Source organism: Paroedura picta, chromosome 3 (genome assembly GCF_049243985.1).
Source record: "Paroedura picta isolate Pp20150507F chromosome 3, Ppicta_v3.0, whole genome shotgun sequence".
NCBI classification, from domain to species: Eukaryota; Metazoa; Chordata; class Lepidosauria; order Squamata; family Gekkonidae; genus Paroedura; species Paroedura picta.
This window is the reverse complement of record NC_135371.1, coordinates 20,398,283-20,416,384: the sequence shown is the minus strand read 5'-3', so window position 1 is coordinate 20,416,384 and position 18,102 is coordinate 20,398,283. Positions and strand designations below refer to the sequence as shown.

At 48.4% G+C, this 18,102-nt stretch overlaps 1 protein-coding gene and 1 long non-coding RNA gene across 23 annotated transcripts in view; one reads left to right on the top strand and one right to left on the bottom strand.

Annotated features, from left to right (window-relative positions):
• Positions 1-1,096: 1,096 nt before the first annotated feature.
• Positions 1,097-18,102, top strand: part of CADPS (calcium dependent secretion activator) — a 438,674-nt gene continuing 421,668 nt past the window's right edge. For 9 of the 22 annotated variants that reach the window (XM_077325035.1, XM_077325033.1, XM_077325028.1 and 6 more), the window contains exons 1-2: positions 1,100-1,412; positions 1,792-2,182. In XM_077325035.1, the coding sequence (XP_077181150.1) occupies positions 1,826-2,182 (357 nt within the window). In that variant the 5' untranslated portion in view covers positions 1,100-1,412; positions 1,792-1,825. Of the gene's footprint in view, positions 1,413-1,791; positions 2,183-18,102 lie in introns of all 22 variants that reach the window. The other 13 variants (XM_077325018.1, XM_077325022.1, XM_077325013.1 and 10 more) reach the window with 4 other exon arrangements.
• Positions 4,165-16,927, bottom strand: LOC143834543 (uncharacterized). Its single transcript, XR_013229807.1, has 3 exons — positions 16,866-16,927; positions 14,735-14,807; positions 4,165-4,504 (listed from the first exon to the last, which is right to left on the bottom strand). It is a non-coding gene; the product is annotated as an uncharacterized LOC143834543 (long non-coding RNA).

Here is an 18,102-nt window from a genome sequence, read left to right as displayed (position 1 = left end):
AGCTTTCCTAGTGCCCAAGAAGTGTTTTAAGGAAGTGAGTGGGGCCATGTGGAATCTCGGACCAGCAAAGCTTCTGGTTGGGCATTACACCTTCGACTGCCTGGATGGGTTTTTGTCACCATAGCAGAAGGTAAACTGCAGAAGCCAATTTGCGGCTACATCCACTCTGCCGTGTCATGATTCCAAGGGTGACCACAGGCTCAAAAAGGTTGGTGGCCCCTGCTTCGTGGCAGCCTCGTCATCCAGGGAACCCGCTCTCAACGTGGAAATCACTGGCGATTCCAGCTCTCCAGGCAACACCTGGAGGCTGGCAACCGTGCCTGTATTACGTTCCCGGCTCGGTAGCCGCTTGCCTAACTGTCCAGGAAGCAAGATCTGAATGGGCTGACGATTGACACCTGCAGACACCGAACGACGCCAGTCCACTCACTCCGTTTTACCGACAGCTTCGTTCACGCTCTAATTCTGATTCAGGTCCGGCTCTCAAAGCTCGTCGCTCTACGTGGCCCCACTGTGGAGTCGACTTTGCAGCTTTCCCTTGCAAAAAGTCGAGGTCAGAAGGGGTCCCCAACCCATTGTTCGCCCGCCCGCTTCCAAAAAGGGATTCTTTTGCGCGCTACACACCCTCTCCTCTCCCTGCCCGGCTTTCTCTTCGCCCTCTCCTGCCCTGATCTGCCCGTCCTCCTTCCCCTCTCGCCGGCTCCATTCCAGGCCCGCCTTCCCCGCCTTCACCAAAGCAACGCCTCCCGGAACCTCCCGGGCGCCTCCCGCCCTTTCCCCTCTGCCCGCTCCTTGCTCCCCTTGCAAACCCGGCCTCCTGGCTTTCCTCCCGCCCGCCTTGGCAAGCGCGCCCCGCCCTGCGACCCCAGGGGGAGCCAGGACGGGAAGCAATCAGCGGAGAGAAAATCAGGGTCAGGGTCGGGGCCGGAGGGGGGGGGGAGGGTCACGAAGTACGGGCAGCCGCCGCCTCCTTGCAGCTTCAGTTTCCCAAATGGTCATGTGCCTCGTTCTTACGGAGGGGTGGGGGGGAGGAAGAGGAGGAGAAAGGAGCACTGCGCGTGCGCAGGTAGGGGTGGGTCGTTCTGCTGCTGCCGCCGCTGCCGCCGCTGCCGCCGCTGCTGCTGCGCCGGCCGCTCCGAAGCCTCTGTAGTTGGCGGCTGGAAACTAGCACCTTGGACAGCTCCTCCGGCCCCGCCGCTTCATTGGCTGCGACGGCCCGGCGGCGGAGGGGACGCCCGCCCACCCAGCCGCCCGTCTGTCTGTCTGTCTGTCTGTCGAGCGCCGCGAGGGCAGAGCCCGGCGCCCTGGAGGAGAGCTGGCCGAGCAGCCCCTGCGCCCGACGCTCGCCTCTCTCGGTGCGGCAGCCGCCGGCAGCAGCGCTGGGCAGGCGGGAGTTAAAGCCGTAGACCCACGTAAGCGCTTCCTCGCTCTCGCCCCAATCGGGGAGACGGCCGTGCCTCCGTGGGGGCTCTCCGCGGCTGCGTCGCCAGCGCGCCTTAGTGGGCATCCTGCCTCCGCCGCGTCCTCTCCGGAGCTCGCCTCCCCGTGCGGTGGGAGAACCCTACGGCTCGCTTGGAGCTCGGCGGGCGGAGGAGGGTCCTGGTGGTGGTAGTGGTGGAGGTCCCTTCGCCGGGCATCCTCCTCCGGCAGATGAGGAGCTGGTGAAGGGAGGGCATCTTGGAAGGACCTCGACGCTTGGCTTTGTGCTGCCTCCGCCGCTGCCGCCTTGACCACCACCACCGCCACCACCTGCCTCCCCTCCCCTTAATTCTTTTGTCGTTTCCATCTTAGAGCTGCCGCCGGAGGGAGAGGCTTTGCGGCCAACATGTTGGACCCGTCGTCCAGCGAGGAAGAATCCGATGAGATCGTGGAAGAGGAGAGCAGCAAGGAGGTGCTGGCCCCGGCCGCCTCGGGGGCACGGCTCTCCCCCAGCCGGACCAGCGAGAGCTCGGGGGGAGGAGGAGGCGGCCTGCAGCCCAGCAGCCGGAGCGGGAGCAGTGTCCGGCCTTCCAGCCCCAGCCCTTCGGTGGTGAGCGAGAAGGAGAAGGAAGAGCTGGAGAGGCTGCAGAAGGAGGAGGAAGAGAGGAAGAAGAAGCTGCAGCTCTACGTCTTTGTCATGAGGTGCATCGCCTACCCCTTCAACGCCAAGCAACCCACTGACATGGCCCGCAGGCAGCAGAAGGTAAACGCCCGGCCGGGGAGGACTGGAGAAGGAAGGAGACCTAGGGAGAGCAATGGCCAGGGAGGGGGGGTGAGAGGAGTGCTGGCCCCTCCAGACAGAGTGGATACTGCAGCCCAAAGTTCCTCTGAGGCTGGCAGTTTAGGGAGTCTGATGAAAACGGCGCCCTTCCCATGCAAGTTAGCCTGCTGGCCAGGGGTCAAAACTGCTGGTGGATTGGCGTCCTGACTGCTGGTGGTTCCTCTGGTTTAAGAAAGTGCCTTGAGAGGAGCCCTCTCCTGTCCTCACAGCCAGCCTGTCTGGGAGGTTCTTCCTTGCCCTCTTGATTGACAGGGAAGGAACTTGCTTGAACCCAGGTTGGCCCTGGACTCAGTCCAGCCCCCCTTGTCCACCACAGGACGGAAGTGACAACTGGCTGGCTGAGTACAGGCTGAGTACAGCCGTCTGCAGCACTCAAATGCAGCAGGAGAGGTGAAGGAGCAGGAAGGACAGGAAGGGGACGGGAGAAGAGGCCTAGCATGCCTCGGGACAGGGGACCATGGTGGCCCTTCCAGCAGAAGAGAGAAAGAACCTGGGAGATTTAGCAGAATCACCCCCAAAAGAGGAGAAATGAAACCCAAAGGCAGCCCAGGAGAATAAAAGTCTGGGCATGATTGGCCTGCCCGGGTTGGGATAAAAACAGCGGACAAAAGTCCTTTCCCGGGTCAGATGAACCGTATCCTCCCTCGGCCACTTCCCCCTTGTGCCTTATGTAACTGCAGCTGTTGCCAGAGGGGCCTGTCCATTTCCAATAAAATCATCCACAAGCAGCGGGGGGGGGGGGGAGAGAAAGGGATTACAGCCTCAAGTCCTGCAGGGCTCCTTCGCTCTCCTCTGCGTTTCACTCCGCTTCCCCCTCCCCTTCGTCCAAGGTGACTAGTGCTGCACCCGTCTGGGAGAAGCTGCCAAGCTGTTGCTCTCCGGGAGATGGGAGCAGAGGTGATGCTGGCCCAGTTGCCTGCCGTGCTCAGGCAGCTGCGAGAACCAATTATTGCATCAAAGCTTTGGTGTCCCTGCCGGAGAAGCCCCAGCCATAAGCCTGCTCGGTGCAGCGTTTGATGTCTAACAATAGCCTAACATGCTTCACGCTAAGTTCAGCTCACTTTCTTTTGCTTGTCTGTGGTCGTTCCTCCCCACCCCCCACACACACACACCACCACCACTGGAAACTCCATAGCAGAAGACTTCTGAATAATCCTTAGACCAAGTCGAAGCAGAAGCTGCAGAGCCCACACTTGAGGGCTGAATTGTTGCATATTATGGCATGTGCATGCATCCCCCCACACTGAACTCAGAGTTGGTTAGGGGCTCTGGTCTGGTGGTAGAACCTCTGCTTTGCTGCTGAGGGGCCCAGGTTCAGTTACCGGCACCTGCAGTTAAAAGGATCAAGTGATGTCCATGAAATGTTCTTGAGACCCTGGAGAGCTGCTGCTACTCAGAGTGGGCATGGCTGACCTTGATAGACCAAGAGTCTGACTCAGAGTAAGCAGTTTCATGTGCATTATTAAGTTTTCACGCCTCGAAAGAGGAATGAAAGTCCTTTACTTCCGTTTATTTCCTCCCTATTGCTACCGTAGTTTTTTGAGCCGAGACTAATGAATCCATTAATCGTTACCCGGCATCCCTTGCTAATGTGTTTTGTAGTCATCATTCTGCACATTTAATGTAAAAAGTTCTCCCTTACTGTTTGTTTGTTTGTTTTGGCTAACAGCTCCATAAGGCGTCACAAATACCTTGATGTTACAGACAGGGAACTGAGGCCAAGAGATGGGAAATGACTTTCCCAAGGTCAGCTGGTGTCAGAGTATAAGTTTTCAATGCATCTTCGATGCATGTCCAAAATTATTAGCTACTTAACCTGAGCATACAATACTGTATGATCCTGAACTGGGTTACCTGGAAGTAATCCCCTTTGGGATAGGCATGCAACCAAAAAATCAGTTGGGATCCCATGGAAGTAGGCAGCAAAACTCCCAGGGATGTGATCTTATTGGTGTATTTGATATAATGAAAAGAGTAAAAAGAATAGTTATGTGAACAACATACTTACTCAAAACATTTTTAAAAACCCTATGAAATTGTGTTTCTCACCTTTTGCTGCAAAACTCCCATAGATTTAACAGCTCTGAGTTGTGTTGTGAGGTTTTACTTCCCAAACCCTGCTGTTCATTGTGCAGTTAAACCAGCACTTGGTCTCCTGGATTGCTATCCTTGAAGTAAACTTCAGGTGATGATGTTCACGATTACTGACTGGTGGGTGTTGGTGGTGACCAACCAATTGATACGCTGAAGGAAAGGAACAAATGCAGTCCTGTAAAGGCAGTCTGTAAAATCCTTGAGTATTCCTCCTAGGATCATGAGTGCTATTCATAATGAAGTGGCCAGGGGTGGGGGGGAGGGGAGGGGGGGGGAGAAGATCCTTAGATGATCAAGAAAATTAGAACACAACAAAGGTCTTTTTGGCCAGAGACTTCTGTGTTTCTGAATGAAAAACCAGCTTCATGTGATCTGAGAACAGGTTCAGTGAAAGCACTGCTGTTACTTGCCAGATACGTTTGCAAATGCAGCACTACGTTCCACGGCATCCCGCAGGGCGATCCTATGCTGCACGACTCCGTTCTGAGCCCCTGAAAATCAATGGCTTTGGACTGAGGCTAATCCGTTTAGGATGGCGTTGCCAGTGTTCCCCAAAAGTGCAAATGGACAGGAAGGAAGAGGAGGGGGCCCAGGGTGGGGGGAGTCTGGAGTCAGGCGATACAGTTTGGCAGCCAGTGAAAAGAACTGGGATTGACATTTTCAATTATAAGGCCATGGCCATCTATCAGTTAGACAAACATGACAAACTCGTTTGTGTGGTTCGTCATGGAAACCAGGCAACTCCACAGCCGCGGCTGCCTTTATTGTTCTGTAGCCAGCCGAGCCAACTTCTCAGACGATGTGATATTCCCCCACCCCCCCACTGTCTATTTTTGCCATCCCTTTTGGTCATCTTCTTTTTAATCCGGCTTATGAAAAGGAAAGCTTTAGGGAGCCCAAACGGGTCTGGCTGGACAAATGACCTTTCTAGAACACAAAGTCGGGAGGACATATAGATGGGAATGACATTTCTTTCAGTCCAGTCACGCCACAAAGCTATTATTAGCCCATCCGAGCATAAGGCGGTGGACAAGACTATCAGGGTGACGCAGTTGTAGGGAAGAGTTTGATGCAGGCGGAAGGTCAAAAACTAGCACCCTTTCATTAGCTGGGTGGGCTCTACTGATGGCAAGTGGAAGCAATTTTGGTGCCTTGGCCTTGGGGATGGCATCCTGGTACAACCTGGTGGCACTTTGCATGTTGTCCGTATGACCCTCATGCCATCTTGGTGTGGTTAAGAGTGGTGGCTTCTAATCTGGTGAGCCGGGTTTGATTCCCAACTCCTCCTCCACCCAGGAAGCCAGCTGGGTGACCTTGGACTAGTCCCTGTTAGAAGTTGTTCTCACAGAGCAGTAATATCAGGGCTCTCTCAGCCTCACCTCCCTCACAGGGTGCCTGTTGTGGGGAGAGGAAAGGGAAGGTGACCATAAGCCACTTTGAGACTCTGTCAGGTAAAGCAGGGTATAAAAGCCAACTCTTATTCTTCCGAATTCTCCAGAAAAGAAAGTTGGAGATGAGACACTCTAAAGTTTGTGGGGGGGGGACGACGACTAATTTTGAAGGGGGGGGAGGATTAGAAATGCTGAGCTCTGATGGGAGTGACAGGAATTCAAATGCTGGTTCGGCTAAGGATTTACCGAATGGCTATGGGCCATTCATCCTGTTTTGCTATCTGCAAAATGGGAACATTACTTATCTGGCAAACCAGGCTATTCTCAGGATATCGAAAAAGATCATCAATTACTTTGTGGACTGTAGGGGAAAGAATTTATTTATTCCGCAGAAATGAGTCGGATTTCACTGAATGATAATTAATGTTGCACCTTGAAAAACAAAACAAGGGCACAGAATGTTTAAAAAAGCGTGTTTCAATAAGCATGAGCACATAAAACTTATACTGAATCAGACATTGATCCATCAAGCCGATATAACCCCCTCTTGATGGACAGAAACTCTGTGGGGCATCTCTACTTGACAGTCTGTTGTATGTAAACAGTGGGGACTGAATACGGAATGTGGAACCTTCCATGTGCAAGACAACAAGCTGTTGCAATCTGATTTTACCATACAGAAGTCAGTGGCTAGTAAACTGGTTGAAATCCTAAGATGTTTGTTAAACTGAAGCAGAGGAGAGGTGTCAAAAACTGCCTAAAAAGGTAGAGAGCAAAAAACAAAAACAAAACAAAACAAAAAACAAAAACAGGGGGTGGGAGGGAGCTGCATTTGTGAATTAAAGATAAAGAGACTAATTGAGATTCAATAAATGTAAGCTTATCTCCTTGTTTTAATGTGCAGAATCAAACTTCTGAATCTCGGGCGTGTTAATGCTAAAGGGGGAAATTCTCTCGTAGTCTCACAGACCTAGTTTTGAGAAGAATTTCAGCTGTCTGCCTTTAGTATCTCTAGAGGTATATTTGTCTTAAATTAGTACTTTCATGACGACTGAGTGAGAGAATTCCACCTCGTGCTGTTACGTAGGCGAAATCCCCCTCGGCTTAAACACTTTACCTGAAAGCTACATCTCAGGACAACCCCGTAGCATTGCAGCTAATTGTGACAAAGCCTCGTGCACGTGTTTGTATTTCTGTCTCATGAATCAGCAGTTTTTTAATCACTGAGAGATTAAAAGGAGGAGGATTGAGTGGAGTTCATGCTCTTTCCATGGCCTGTTGTCATCAAAAGATGATAGATAGATAGATAGATAGATAGATAGATAGATAGATAGATAGATAGATAGATAGATAGATAGATAGATAGATAGATAGATAGATAGATAGATAGATAGATAGATAGATAGATAGATAGATTTCAGCAACTGGAAAGGCAATTTTCAATTTGAATAGTGATTATGATACTAGCATGTGTGCCTCTTGTCAAGACAGATTGGTTTTAGCAAATGAATTTGCTTTCCTACATTAAAATGACTCATTTTTTCCCAGATCTGTGGGAACTGTTGACAGAGATTTTAGCACTCTGAAGCAGCTCAGAAAAACTCACTTGGTTTTGTGATTCTTCCCCCCCCCCTCCACCCTACACCAGCTTAATTCCTCCACCATCCAAATGTCCCAGAGCCAATTTTGCATGAAGGGACAGGCAGTCTTTGGCAGGCATGCACACACACTCGTGGTGGGTTCAGTGATGAGAGCTTCTCCCCTTGACTTATTGATCAGGAACTGGGGACTGGAAGGTGCGATGCATCTCCTGCTCTGTGCAGGACTCATGCTGGCATTGACTGATAAGGTAGCAAGAAAAGTGTTTGCTTCGTGACCCTTGCCGAAGACATTGGGGGACTCCATTGGATCAGTTATTAGAGCAAAGAAAATTAAATACATAAAGCCCTATCTCTCCTTACAGGAGGAACACAGTCAGGGGAGCACTGCAGTGTAAGGAATTCTCCAGAGTCATGTTAAGAGAAGACCTAGAAAATCCAGTGTGTCAGAAGGCTTTCCAGTTCTGAGGTCAGAAATGCCTGGAGATTTGGAGTGGAGCCTGGGGAGGGTGGCGTTTGGTGAGGGGAGGAGACTCTGCAAGGTATAGTGGCCTCGACTGTACCCTTTCAACCAGGGTTTCATGAAACCTTGGAGTTTCTTGACGGCCCTGGAAGGGTTTCCCAAATGGGTAGGAGTTAATAAAAAAATTAATGTATTATTTTGAATTTGTTAAACATTTATGGGTATATGACATATATTTTCAGGTTGACCTGCCCCCCCTTTCTCCCAAAATGGCCAGTACTGGGCCAGGAGGGGGTGGGAAGGGGAGGAGCCTTGGATGAGCTTGTACACAGCTGTGCTTCCTAATCATATTCTGCACCAACTTCTGGGGTTTCTCAAGGCCCAAAGAATGTTTCAGGGGTTTCTCAGAGGCCAAAAAGTTGGGGAAAGCTGCTAAACAGTCATTTTCTCCAGGGACACTGCAGCTTGGAGACCCGCTGTAATTCCTGAAGATCTTCAGGCCCCCTCTGGAATTTGGCCAACCCTATTGCTGGGCCTGGTTTCACGGTTTTGAAAGACATTGCCTGGCAGCATCTCTGCCAGGATGAGCCCAACTAGAGCTGCAATGGCTGAATATTTAGAGAGAGCCACTTAGCTAAAAGGGGAGCACATTCATTGTTCTCCTCAACACCAACGCAAAGGGGACAGTATTTCCCAGTCTAGGGAGTCAGGTGGGTCCTCAGCAGCAGAAAAAGTTTTTGGTTAGAGATGAGAGGCAGTCACCAGCTTTGGTGCACCAAAACGTTCTGTTGTTGTTGTTGTTGTTGTTGTTATGTGTACAACAAAACACTAAATAGGACAATAAGAGCTGTCTGATGCACATAGGAACTAATGGCACAGGGGATGGAGTCTGAATGGGCTGTGACTATGCAAGTAGAGACAGGTGGGGTAGGGCTTTTGTCAGACCGCTCACTGAAGTCCACAGTTCAGTGTGTCATGGAGGTAGGTAAAAAGCAAATTTAGCGGTGGAGTTTCTAGGAAAGAGGCTGGAAAATAAAACTGTAGTGTCATTATGTACATCTTTAATGCAGCAACCTTTAGAATGCTGTTTTCTGTTCAGGTCATCTCACCTAGAAAAAGAATGCTCCATCTCCCTAGTCATTTCAATTGCTGGAACTTTTGTGGTGGTATGGCAGGCTTTTTAGTTCAGAGGATAAAGACAAGGGAGGGTGCACCAGTGTGGAACAAGTGGACAGACTAGAATCCAGTCAGTCTCAAGAGATAGATCTGTAGTGGTTTGAGGACAAAGGAACAGAAGTACTCCACTATGGGATGCGGAATCAATGTATGGATTGTATTACCCAATGCCATTAGCTGAGATTAGGCAGGTTCATGGAGAATAGGCCTCTCGGTGACTAGCTAAGTGGAGCTCCTTTGTCCACCAGGCATGATAACATCAATGTTTATTAGAACTCAAGTGTTGCCATGCTAGTTTCAACCAACAGTCTGTATCATCCAGCATTGTTCGCAACAGCAGCCAGCCAGATGCCGCTGGAAACTCATAAGCAGAACACGACAATGCTGTGTACCATACGTTGGAGGGAGAAAGAGGAAATAGTCTTCACCATCATGTAGGGTTGCCGGTTCTGGAGTGGAAAATACCTGGAGATTTTGGAGGTGAAGTCTGGGAAAGGTGGGGTTTGGGTCCAGCTGCCAAAGCTGAGGTTTTTCCCCCCAGGGGAACTGGTCTTGATCTCCTGAAGATCAATTGTAATAGCAGAAGATCTCCTGGTACTACCCGGAGGTTGGCAAGTATACCATTGTGTCCTGTTTATGAGATTCTGAAGGTATCTGACCAGCTACTGGACTAGACAGACATTGATCTGCTCCTCTCAAGTAATTCTTATTTTGGCATGACTTTGAGAGCCACGTAGATGTAGAGGTTAAGGAGTTAGGGTAGGATCTAGAAGACCTAGATTCAATCCTGCCATGAAGCTTGCTGGGCAATCTTAGGGCCCATCACTCTCCCTCTCACACAAGAACGTACCTCATAGGGCTGTTGTGATAGTAAAATGAAGAAAAGAGGAGCAGATGCACTGTTCTGAGCACCTTGGAGGAAGGCTGGGATAAACTGCTATGATAATGCCATCTTTATGCCTACCTTCAGTTGGGTAGAAAGGAGTGCTTTTGTTTCATCAGACTGAAAAGTCTGCTGTGAACAAACTAAAATATTATTAGAACTGCCATATAATTGCAAGCGGTTTGTTTAAACACTGATGACAAATGCAAAAGCTAGAAGAGTTGTGGGTGGCCACTTAGAGTGGCTGTATAGCGTTCATTACCTACTCTCAGGTTTACTAAAAAACCTGGAGGGTGGGGGGAACCACAAATGCCCTGTCCATTGAATCAAGGCTTAATAGGATGTTATTTGCTAGATTATGTTTTTGACTTCCATGCCACAAAAGTGGCAGGTCGTTGTTCTTCAGGCCTGTTGGCAACCCTGTTCTCACCACCATCCTGCCACACACACACCCCAAAAATGGGAAAGGTGATTTCTTTTATCAGATTTGCTTCTATTTGTCTTAATAATATGCAAGTGTTGGAGTTGCATAGAACATGTCCTGAGACAGATTATCAAACAGGAGATGGTCTGACTAATGAGTAGCGTGTGTCCTTCAGGAATCAACAAGACAACATCAATAACCAGAAAAGGGATCCCAATCTGGTGTATAAGAATTTAGATGGAATAAATATATTCAGACACAGATAATGTGGGGGGACGACGACATTTTTACCAAAAGACCTACAATATGAAAATAGGCAAGGGAAATGAGCAGGGATACCAATAGGGGAGCGTGAGGTATACAAAGATAACATCCCCAGACATTTGATGTAACTCAGGTTGTAGGTTCCCCCTTCTGGGGACAGAAATGTTTAAAAAGAAGAAGGATTTCGGGACTGGCTGCTGAAGACGGATGCTAGCCCTCCAGGTATTCAACAGACTCACCTAGCCTGTGCTGTAGTCCTTGGCTAAAGAGAACATGTTGGGAGACACAGGCACTTTCTTGAGAGTAAGGTGTACTGAATGAGGTGAGATCTAGTTAGGATTGCTCCTACGGAGCTGTGGTCCTAAGAATACTTTGCTGGGAGTTGGCGTTGTGGAATAAAACAGAACTTGGTTCTGAGTAGGACTGCTGAGGCAGTCATAAGCTCCTCCCAAAAGTCATTTTGGAAGATTCAGTAGATGTGCTGAAACGCCACCCACTTGTGGTAATTGAAACAGAGAATGTATTCTCGCCCAGGTTGAATTGCCTCATGATGCTGGAATCCTCTCTGTGTGAGAGAAACCTTTCCCTCTAGCATGAGGCTTGGCTCCCTTGAAGGAGTCATTGGGAGCTTTTTGGCCTGCTAGCTGCTATTGTTTTGATGGGGGACGTTGCTTAGTGGCAGAGCAGCTGCTTTGCATGCAGAAGGTCTCCGGGGCCACTAGAGGGCCTGGTGGGAGGTGGAGCAAAAGACTGCTACTAGAGACTCTGGAAATACTTTGACAGCCAGAGGAGACAGTTATGACCTTGATAGGCTAACAGTCCACTGCTGCTTCATATGATTACAGGGATTGTGAATGTTTATCTGTGAGTCAGTTGGAGAATATATACTCCGGCTTTTTGACCCAGCGTCGAACTAGTTGGCCCATTCCTGTTAGCAGCCCATTATAGTTTTATTCCATCTTTCTCCAAGGAGTATAGAGTAGCTTACTTGGCTTTCTCCTCTTCTATTTTGTCCTCAGTGTTATAAAGTTATGCCTGAAAAAGAGCAGGACGGAACAAGGTTCCTTCCTGGCCAAATGGGGATTTAAACCTGGGACCCTGTTGACTCAGGACCACTGTCCCCACTGTCAAGGGCCCTCCCACTGACATGTCACAATTCCCACTTTAAAAAAAAATGTGTTTACGTTGTGTGCATGGTTACACTGGGGAGAAGGATTGGACCCAGTTTATCTCATTGTGTGAGCACCCATGTCCATGAACCTAAGCAGCTTTGCTGTATCTCTGCACCATCAAATTTGGGAAGAGGAGGTTAGTAGAAAGACCCTCAGTTCTGTGCTCCTGACATCTAACATCACAGGTCTTGGCAGGCTCTGAGTCCTTGAAACTTTTGCCTGCCTCCAAATGTATCACTCCCCTGCCGCAGCCATCATTGCATTCCACATGGGAGTTGCCACCTGGCCCTTGGATGCTCACAGTAGGGCTGAACCTCACTCCAGTTTTCCCCTAAGGAGGGAATGGGACTACCCTGAGACTGACTTCAGAGGGGACTTTTTAGGCAGAGGGCAAAGCACTGTAGTATGGCATTTCTTTCTTAGTGGTTGCTAACATTCCAGGAAACGTCTATTGCCAAGGAGGGGAAGAACAGAAGCCTAAAGCCCCCTCACAGAGAAAAAGAAATGCATCTTCCACTGGTACTATCTTGGTAACTCTTAAAGATCGGTTCAGGACTCTGTATCTACCCTGGATCTGTGTTACCACCTTCACCGGGGAAGGAGAGAAAGAAGAGTTGGTTCTTAAATGCTGCTTTTCTCTACCCGAAGGAGTCTCAAAGCATCTTACATTCGCCTTCCGTTTCCTCTCCCCATTACAGACACCCTGTGAGGGAGGTGAGGCTGAGAGAGCCCTGAGATTACTGCTCGGTCAGAACAGCTTTATCAGTGCTGTGGTGAGCCCAAGGTCACCCAGCTGGCTGCATGTGGGGGAGTGGGAAATCAAACCTGGCTCAGCAGATTAGAAGTCCACACTCCTAACCACTATACCAAGCTGGCTCTCTCACCAAGTTGGCTTTCTGAGACTGGTTAGAACTGTTTACAGGGAGTGTTTAATCATAGAATCATAGAGTTGGAAGGGGCCATGCAGGCCGTCTAGTCCAACTCCCTGCTCAATGCAGGAACAGCATAAAGCATCCACTCTAATACAGAGCAACTACTCATGTTGAGAATCTGACATTTTAAATGCAGGGGGTGAGTCCTGAAAGGTAAGATAAGTTTAGAAAGTGAAGGAATTTTGAGACACCTCCCTCCAGTAGTCCTTTCTTTCCCTATCAAATTGCAGTCAAACTCTGGTGACCCCACGGGGTTTCCAAGACACAAGATGTTCAGAAGGGGTTGGCCATTGCCTGCCTTCATGGCACAACCCTGGTATTCCTTGGTGGTCTCCCATCCAATTACTGTCCAGGGCTGGCCCCGCTCAGCTTCCAAGATCTGATGAGATTAGACTAGCCCGAGCTATCTAGGTTAGAGCAGGGGTAGTCAACCTGTGCTGGCAGGGGCTCTTGGGAATTGTAGTCCATGGACATCTGGAGGACCACAGGTTGACTACCCCTGGGTTAGAGCCCAGCCATTCCATCCACCCCAAAATACCTGTGTTTCTTCTCATTATATAGCACAGCTGCATTTCAAGCTGGTTAAATTAGAGTTTGCTTTCCAACACCAGGAGGTATTGAGGCTCAAAAACCTTCCTGCAGGCATACCCCTTGCCATGGAGGCTTGCTATCTTTCCCCTGGTGTCTTTACAAATGGAGAACTGCATCTAGTTCTGGCAAGCCAATGAAGGTGCTTGGAACATACTCTGATGGGCTCCTTTTGTGATTCTTTCCACTGCTCCAGTCCTTCTGGAAGACAGGCAGGGTAAGGATGGAGCACTCAGCATTCTAGGTCTGAGTCCTAACAGCAGATGGAAAAGGTGTAATGCAAACCTAAGAATATTTACTGCCCAATAAGTCCCATTGATATGTGGCATGGTATGCCATCTTGTTAGATCTTAGAAGCTAAGCAGGATTCGTAAACTAGATGGGAGACCACCAAGGAAGACAGAGCAGAAGACAGCAGTGGCAAACTGCCTCTGCTCACTCTCATGCCTTGAAAACCCTATGGGGCCACCATAAATTGGCTGCAACTGGCTGACACTTTATACACACACACACACACACACAAGTTCACAAAATAGGAAGCCAGCTTTTGAGTGCCACACAGCTTTTTATGGACGTTGATCTCAAGAAACCATTGAGGCAATGTGTGTATGGTGGCTTCCTATGCACATAGGAACAAGACTGCTGGGGTTTTCTGAGACTAATACCTTCAACTCAATGTCCACACTGTTTTCTAATTCGATATGTCTTGATTGGTCATATTCTCCCAGGTAACAGTGAGCACACGGCCTCGTCAAACAGAGTCTCCTGCTAAATATTGCATCAGAATTACTTCGGAACTGAGTTCAAGGGACTGATAGATGCAAGTGCTCAACCTTTATCCAGCTGGAGCCATTGGGGCAATGACATCTCTGGCATCCTAATTCTGTTAAATTTACTGCGATGTGCTAAAATCTGTAGCTGAAGGGCAGGGAAATCCTCTGCTCTCTCTCACACACAGAGGAAATGTTTCTAGGTGCTTCTTATGAAAGGGTAAACAAGTAGGGGACTAGTCTAGACTCTGAGCAGGGCCTTCATGCATCTGCAAAGTTGCCAGGGAGCAAAAAACACGGGGGAGAAACCACTGGCAATAACATAACATCGCTACTTGGAAAACCAGACATGAGATTGGGCCTCTCTTGGTAAAACCATTGAGTTTCCAGTAGTTCCTAGAGGATTGGCCTAATGTTTTTTTTTTCATTCTCCCATTGCTACTGGAAATGGGGGTGGGAAATAAGCACTAGGACTATTGGGTTCCCTGCCCCACTAGGGGGCTGGCAGACCTAGTGGGGTCCTAGCCTACCTGCTAAGCATTACACTAGTCCTCGGTGCTATTTCAGCATTTTGTGTGTGTGGTTTCTAACTAGGCTATGAAAGAAGTCCTGCATCCCTTTTAAAGGTGCTGCACCAGTGTCTACTTAGGAGAAGCACCTGGATCATTCTGGAAGGACTAATAAGCCACAGAGGATCAGCCGCTATTGTTCGTGATTACCTGTCTGTGTGAGTTCACTGGAGCTCTCAAAGCCGGTTTGATTTTATCCACATGGCTGCTGCGAAGGTGTTGCCTGTCGTGTATCAAATAGACAATCAGTCTTCGAAAGATGTTTCTTCCTATTCTGAATGCCTCCTATTTCATCTTAACGGCTGTTGTGGCGGAAATGCGCCTGCATTAATCAAAGATTCTCGTGTTTTATCCCCTCCCAAAGATCCTTTTTTTGGTATGTTTCGTTCTTTCGGATCAACAAGATAGCCACTATCTGGAAGCGTTTGCCAGCATTCACAGATCTTCCTTGCTTTACACTTTCATCCTTTTAGTATAAAATCGATATTGGGTTGTTTTTCTCCACCGCGCCCCAATAACACTTTATCACCACAGCAAGTCTACCTATGGGCATGGTTGCTTTCAGTCTGGCCTATCATTCCTTTATCGCTTTCAAGTAGCTCCTGAATCATGGGATGTTGAGAACAGACTGTGTCAGAATCTGCCTGTGAATATCCCACAGTGCATTTATACATCACTTTGCCTGCCAGAACCACAAGTTGCCTGATCCCCTAGGAGAAGGATGAAAGACACAACATCAAGACACCTGCAGGTTAAGTGCAGGTCTCGGCCCAGTCACAGGACTTCCCAATGCGCAGAAAAATAATGGACTTACTCATGAGTGGAAAGAAAATCACCTTCACAAAATAGGGACTGAAAATGCTCTAGAAGGCATGAGATTTTTGGGGAGCAGATGAGAGGGATTTAAAAAGGGAGGACAGATTGGCCTATCTGAATCCCAATTAGTTCACTGGATCCTGGAGAGGAAGATTTTGGAGGCTGAAATGGGTGAGTTCCTCATTTAGATAATGCCTCATATGCCCTCGGTTTGCCACAGAATGAAATAATGGTCTGGCTGGCACCAGTATGGATGCTGACAGCCACAAACCCAGGTCACTTACAAACAAGGACCATTTATGCACCGGAGGTTTCATGCCAGGCTGCAGGCTGGAGTTTTAGTCATGGCAGGTGGTCCCACCTCTTCCTGCACCCACATGGGGGAGCACTTGGCCTGGTGCACTTCATCTGCCCCCAATTTGTGCTCCTGCACGGGAGCTGGGGCAGGGAAGTTCCCAGTGCATAAATGGTCAAGGTGAGGACTTACAGAGAACTCCTCAGATATGCAGAAAAAATGTGACTTCATAAACCGAAGAGAAAAAATCCTTCAGAATGTCTCTTTGATACCAGAAGATGCTCTAGAAGGGACTGAATGTTGACAGCAGAGGAGTCAGTGAAAGGAAACCAGAGAGCAGGAGAAATCAGTGAACTCCCGCTCTGGTAAATTTAAAGCACTGAAGGTGTAAGATTTTGAAGTTCCCTCACAGGTTGCCAAAAGTCTGGAGGGTTAAAAAAGGCCTGTCCCTTAATTAGAGACTTAATATATTGAAATGGGCAGCTGAACCTTTTCAGGGAAGGAGCTTGATATAGCGGTTAAGAGTAGCATCTCCAAATCTGGTGAGCTGGGTTTGATTCCCTGCTCCTCCACATGCAGCCAGCCAGCTGACTTTGGGCTTGTCACTGTCCTATTAGTGCTGTTCTCACAGAGCACTCCTCTCAGATCTATCTCAGCTTCACCTACCTCCCAGGGTGTCTGTTGTGGGGAGAGGAAGGGAAGGTGATTGTAAGCCACTTTGGGACTCCTTCAGGTAAAAATCAACTCCTCCTCTTCTTCTGTAAAGTCACTTAGTAAATAACATCCCATTAAGCCCCTGTTAACAGGACAGAACTATTGTTTTCCTCTGGACAGTTGGCAGCCATGACACGCCCATATCTGGAATGGCCGTCCTTGAGAATCACAATTGATCTTCAGTCTACAGAGATCTATTTCCCTGGAGGCTGGACTCTAGGCATTATAACCCAGGAGTTCCCTCCCCAGACCCTCCCCTCAGATCTCCAGCTCAGAGATAGAAACCCTAAAACACACACACATCAGAAAGAATTTCTCATTCAGAAATACTTCCTCTAGCTTGGTTTTTTTTTTTTACTCAACTGGAAAATAATGTATTCTACATTTAAATTATTTAAGGCTGCTAGCAGCAGTTCCTTAAAACAATAATACCAAACAGTTAAAAAAACATCTCACCTCAAGTAGAAACCAAATGGCAACACCACAAGTGGTTAAGGAATGGACAGGGATCGCCAAACTGTGGCTCTCCAGACCTCTGTAGGAATGTGCCAAAACTCTATAGTAAAACCATAGAGTTTTAGTGATTATAGAAATTGCAGAGCTTTCTCAGGCTGTGACCTTTTCTCACTCTGCTCAGGCCCATCTAAAAGAGAAACAGAGGTTGTCCTTTTCTGATTCTTGGTGCCTTCGATGTACTGCAGCATAATTTTCCATACTGGTACAACAACTTCTTCCCTTCCATTTTCAAAGGAGGTCACTGCTGTGAAAAAGGCTTCAAGGTAGTTTACACCTGGTAGAGAAATAATGACGTGGGTTGCAGAAAGCGAATGCACCACCACCTACAGAAGATGCCAGTATAGAAGTATCAGGAATCATGATGTCTCTTTGATTTAGATAAAACTAGTGATTCTGAGCCTGAGGGTGTTTCGCAGAGGAAAAACCTCCAAGGTACAGTCCTCCTCTACAAAAAGTAATTTGTGAAGTAAAGGAGACTTGCTGTTCTTGAGATATAAAGGTTGAGTCATCAAAACACAATGGATGACTAAATTAGAACTCAGAGGAAGGCGCATGGGTGGCTAGAGGGAAGAGAGCAGCCAGGGCACTGGGGTGTCAGCTGAGCCAAAACATTTACCTAAGAGTGAAAGCTGAACTTTGTTAGGAACGCATTAACAGTGTTGCTACAAACTGTATTTGAAACCCGGGCTGATTCTGCACTTAATTAGTTTATTCCATCGTGGATCCTGCTGAATTCAGATTGATTTGAACTCAGGTCTTCCTCTTTCCCCCCTCCCCATTGAAACAGAAAAGTGTTCTGCATGTGGTTAGGGAAGCTCAGAAGGGGGGGGGAGCCAAGCGCAGCAGGAGCCTCTTTCATTTCTTGAAGGGGGGGAGGGGATTGGAGACAACAGAGGAAGGAGAAAAAAACAGAGGCAAATCTCTATTGAAAGATTCTGGAGCTTCTGCCAAGAGAAGTTAGGACTTCCCCTTTAAGGCAAGCTTGCAGCCTGGGAACGAGGAAGACTTTTAACTGAAGCCTTGGCCAATCAGGGCTTCTATACAATGGAGGCTCAGCAGCAAGTTTGGAACCAGCAGAAAACTGCATGCTTTCCCATGCCGATTTTTCAAATATTGAAGGTTATATCCATTCTAGGATATTGCGGGGGAAAGGTAGGGTCACGCCGGATCAATCGTG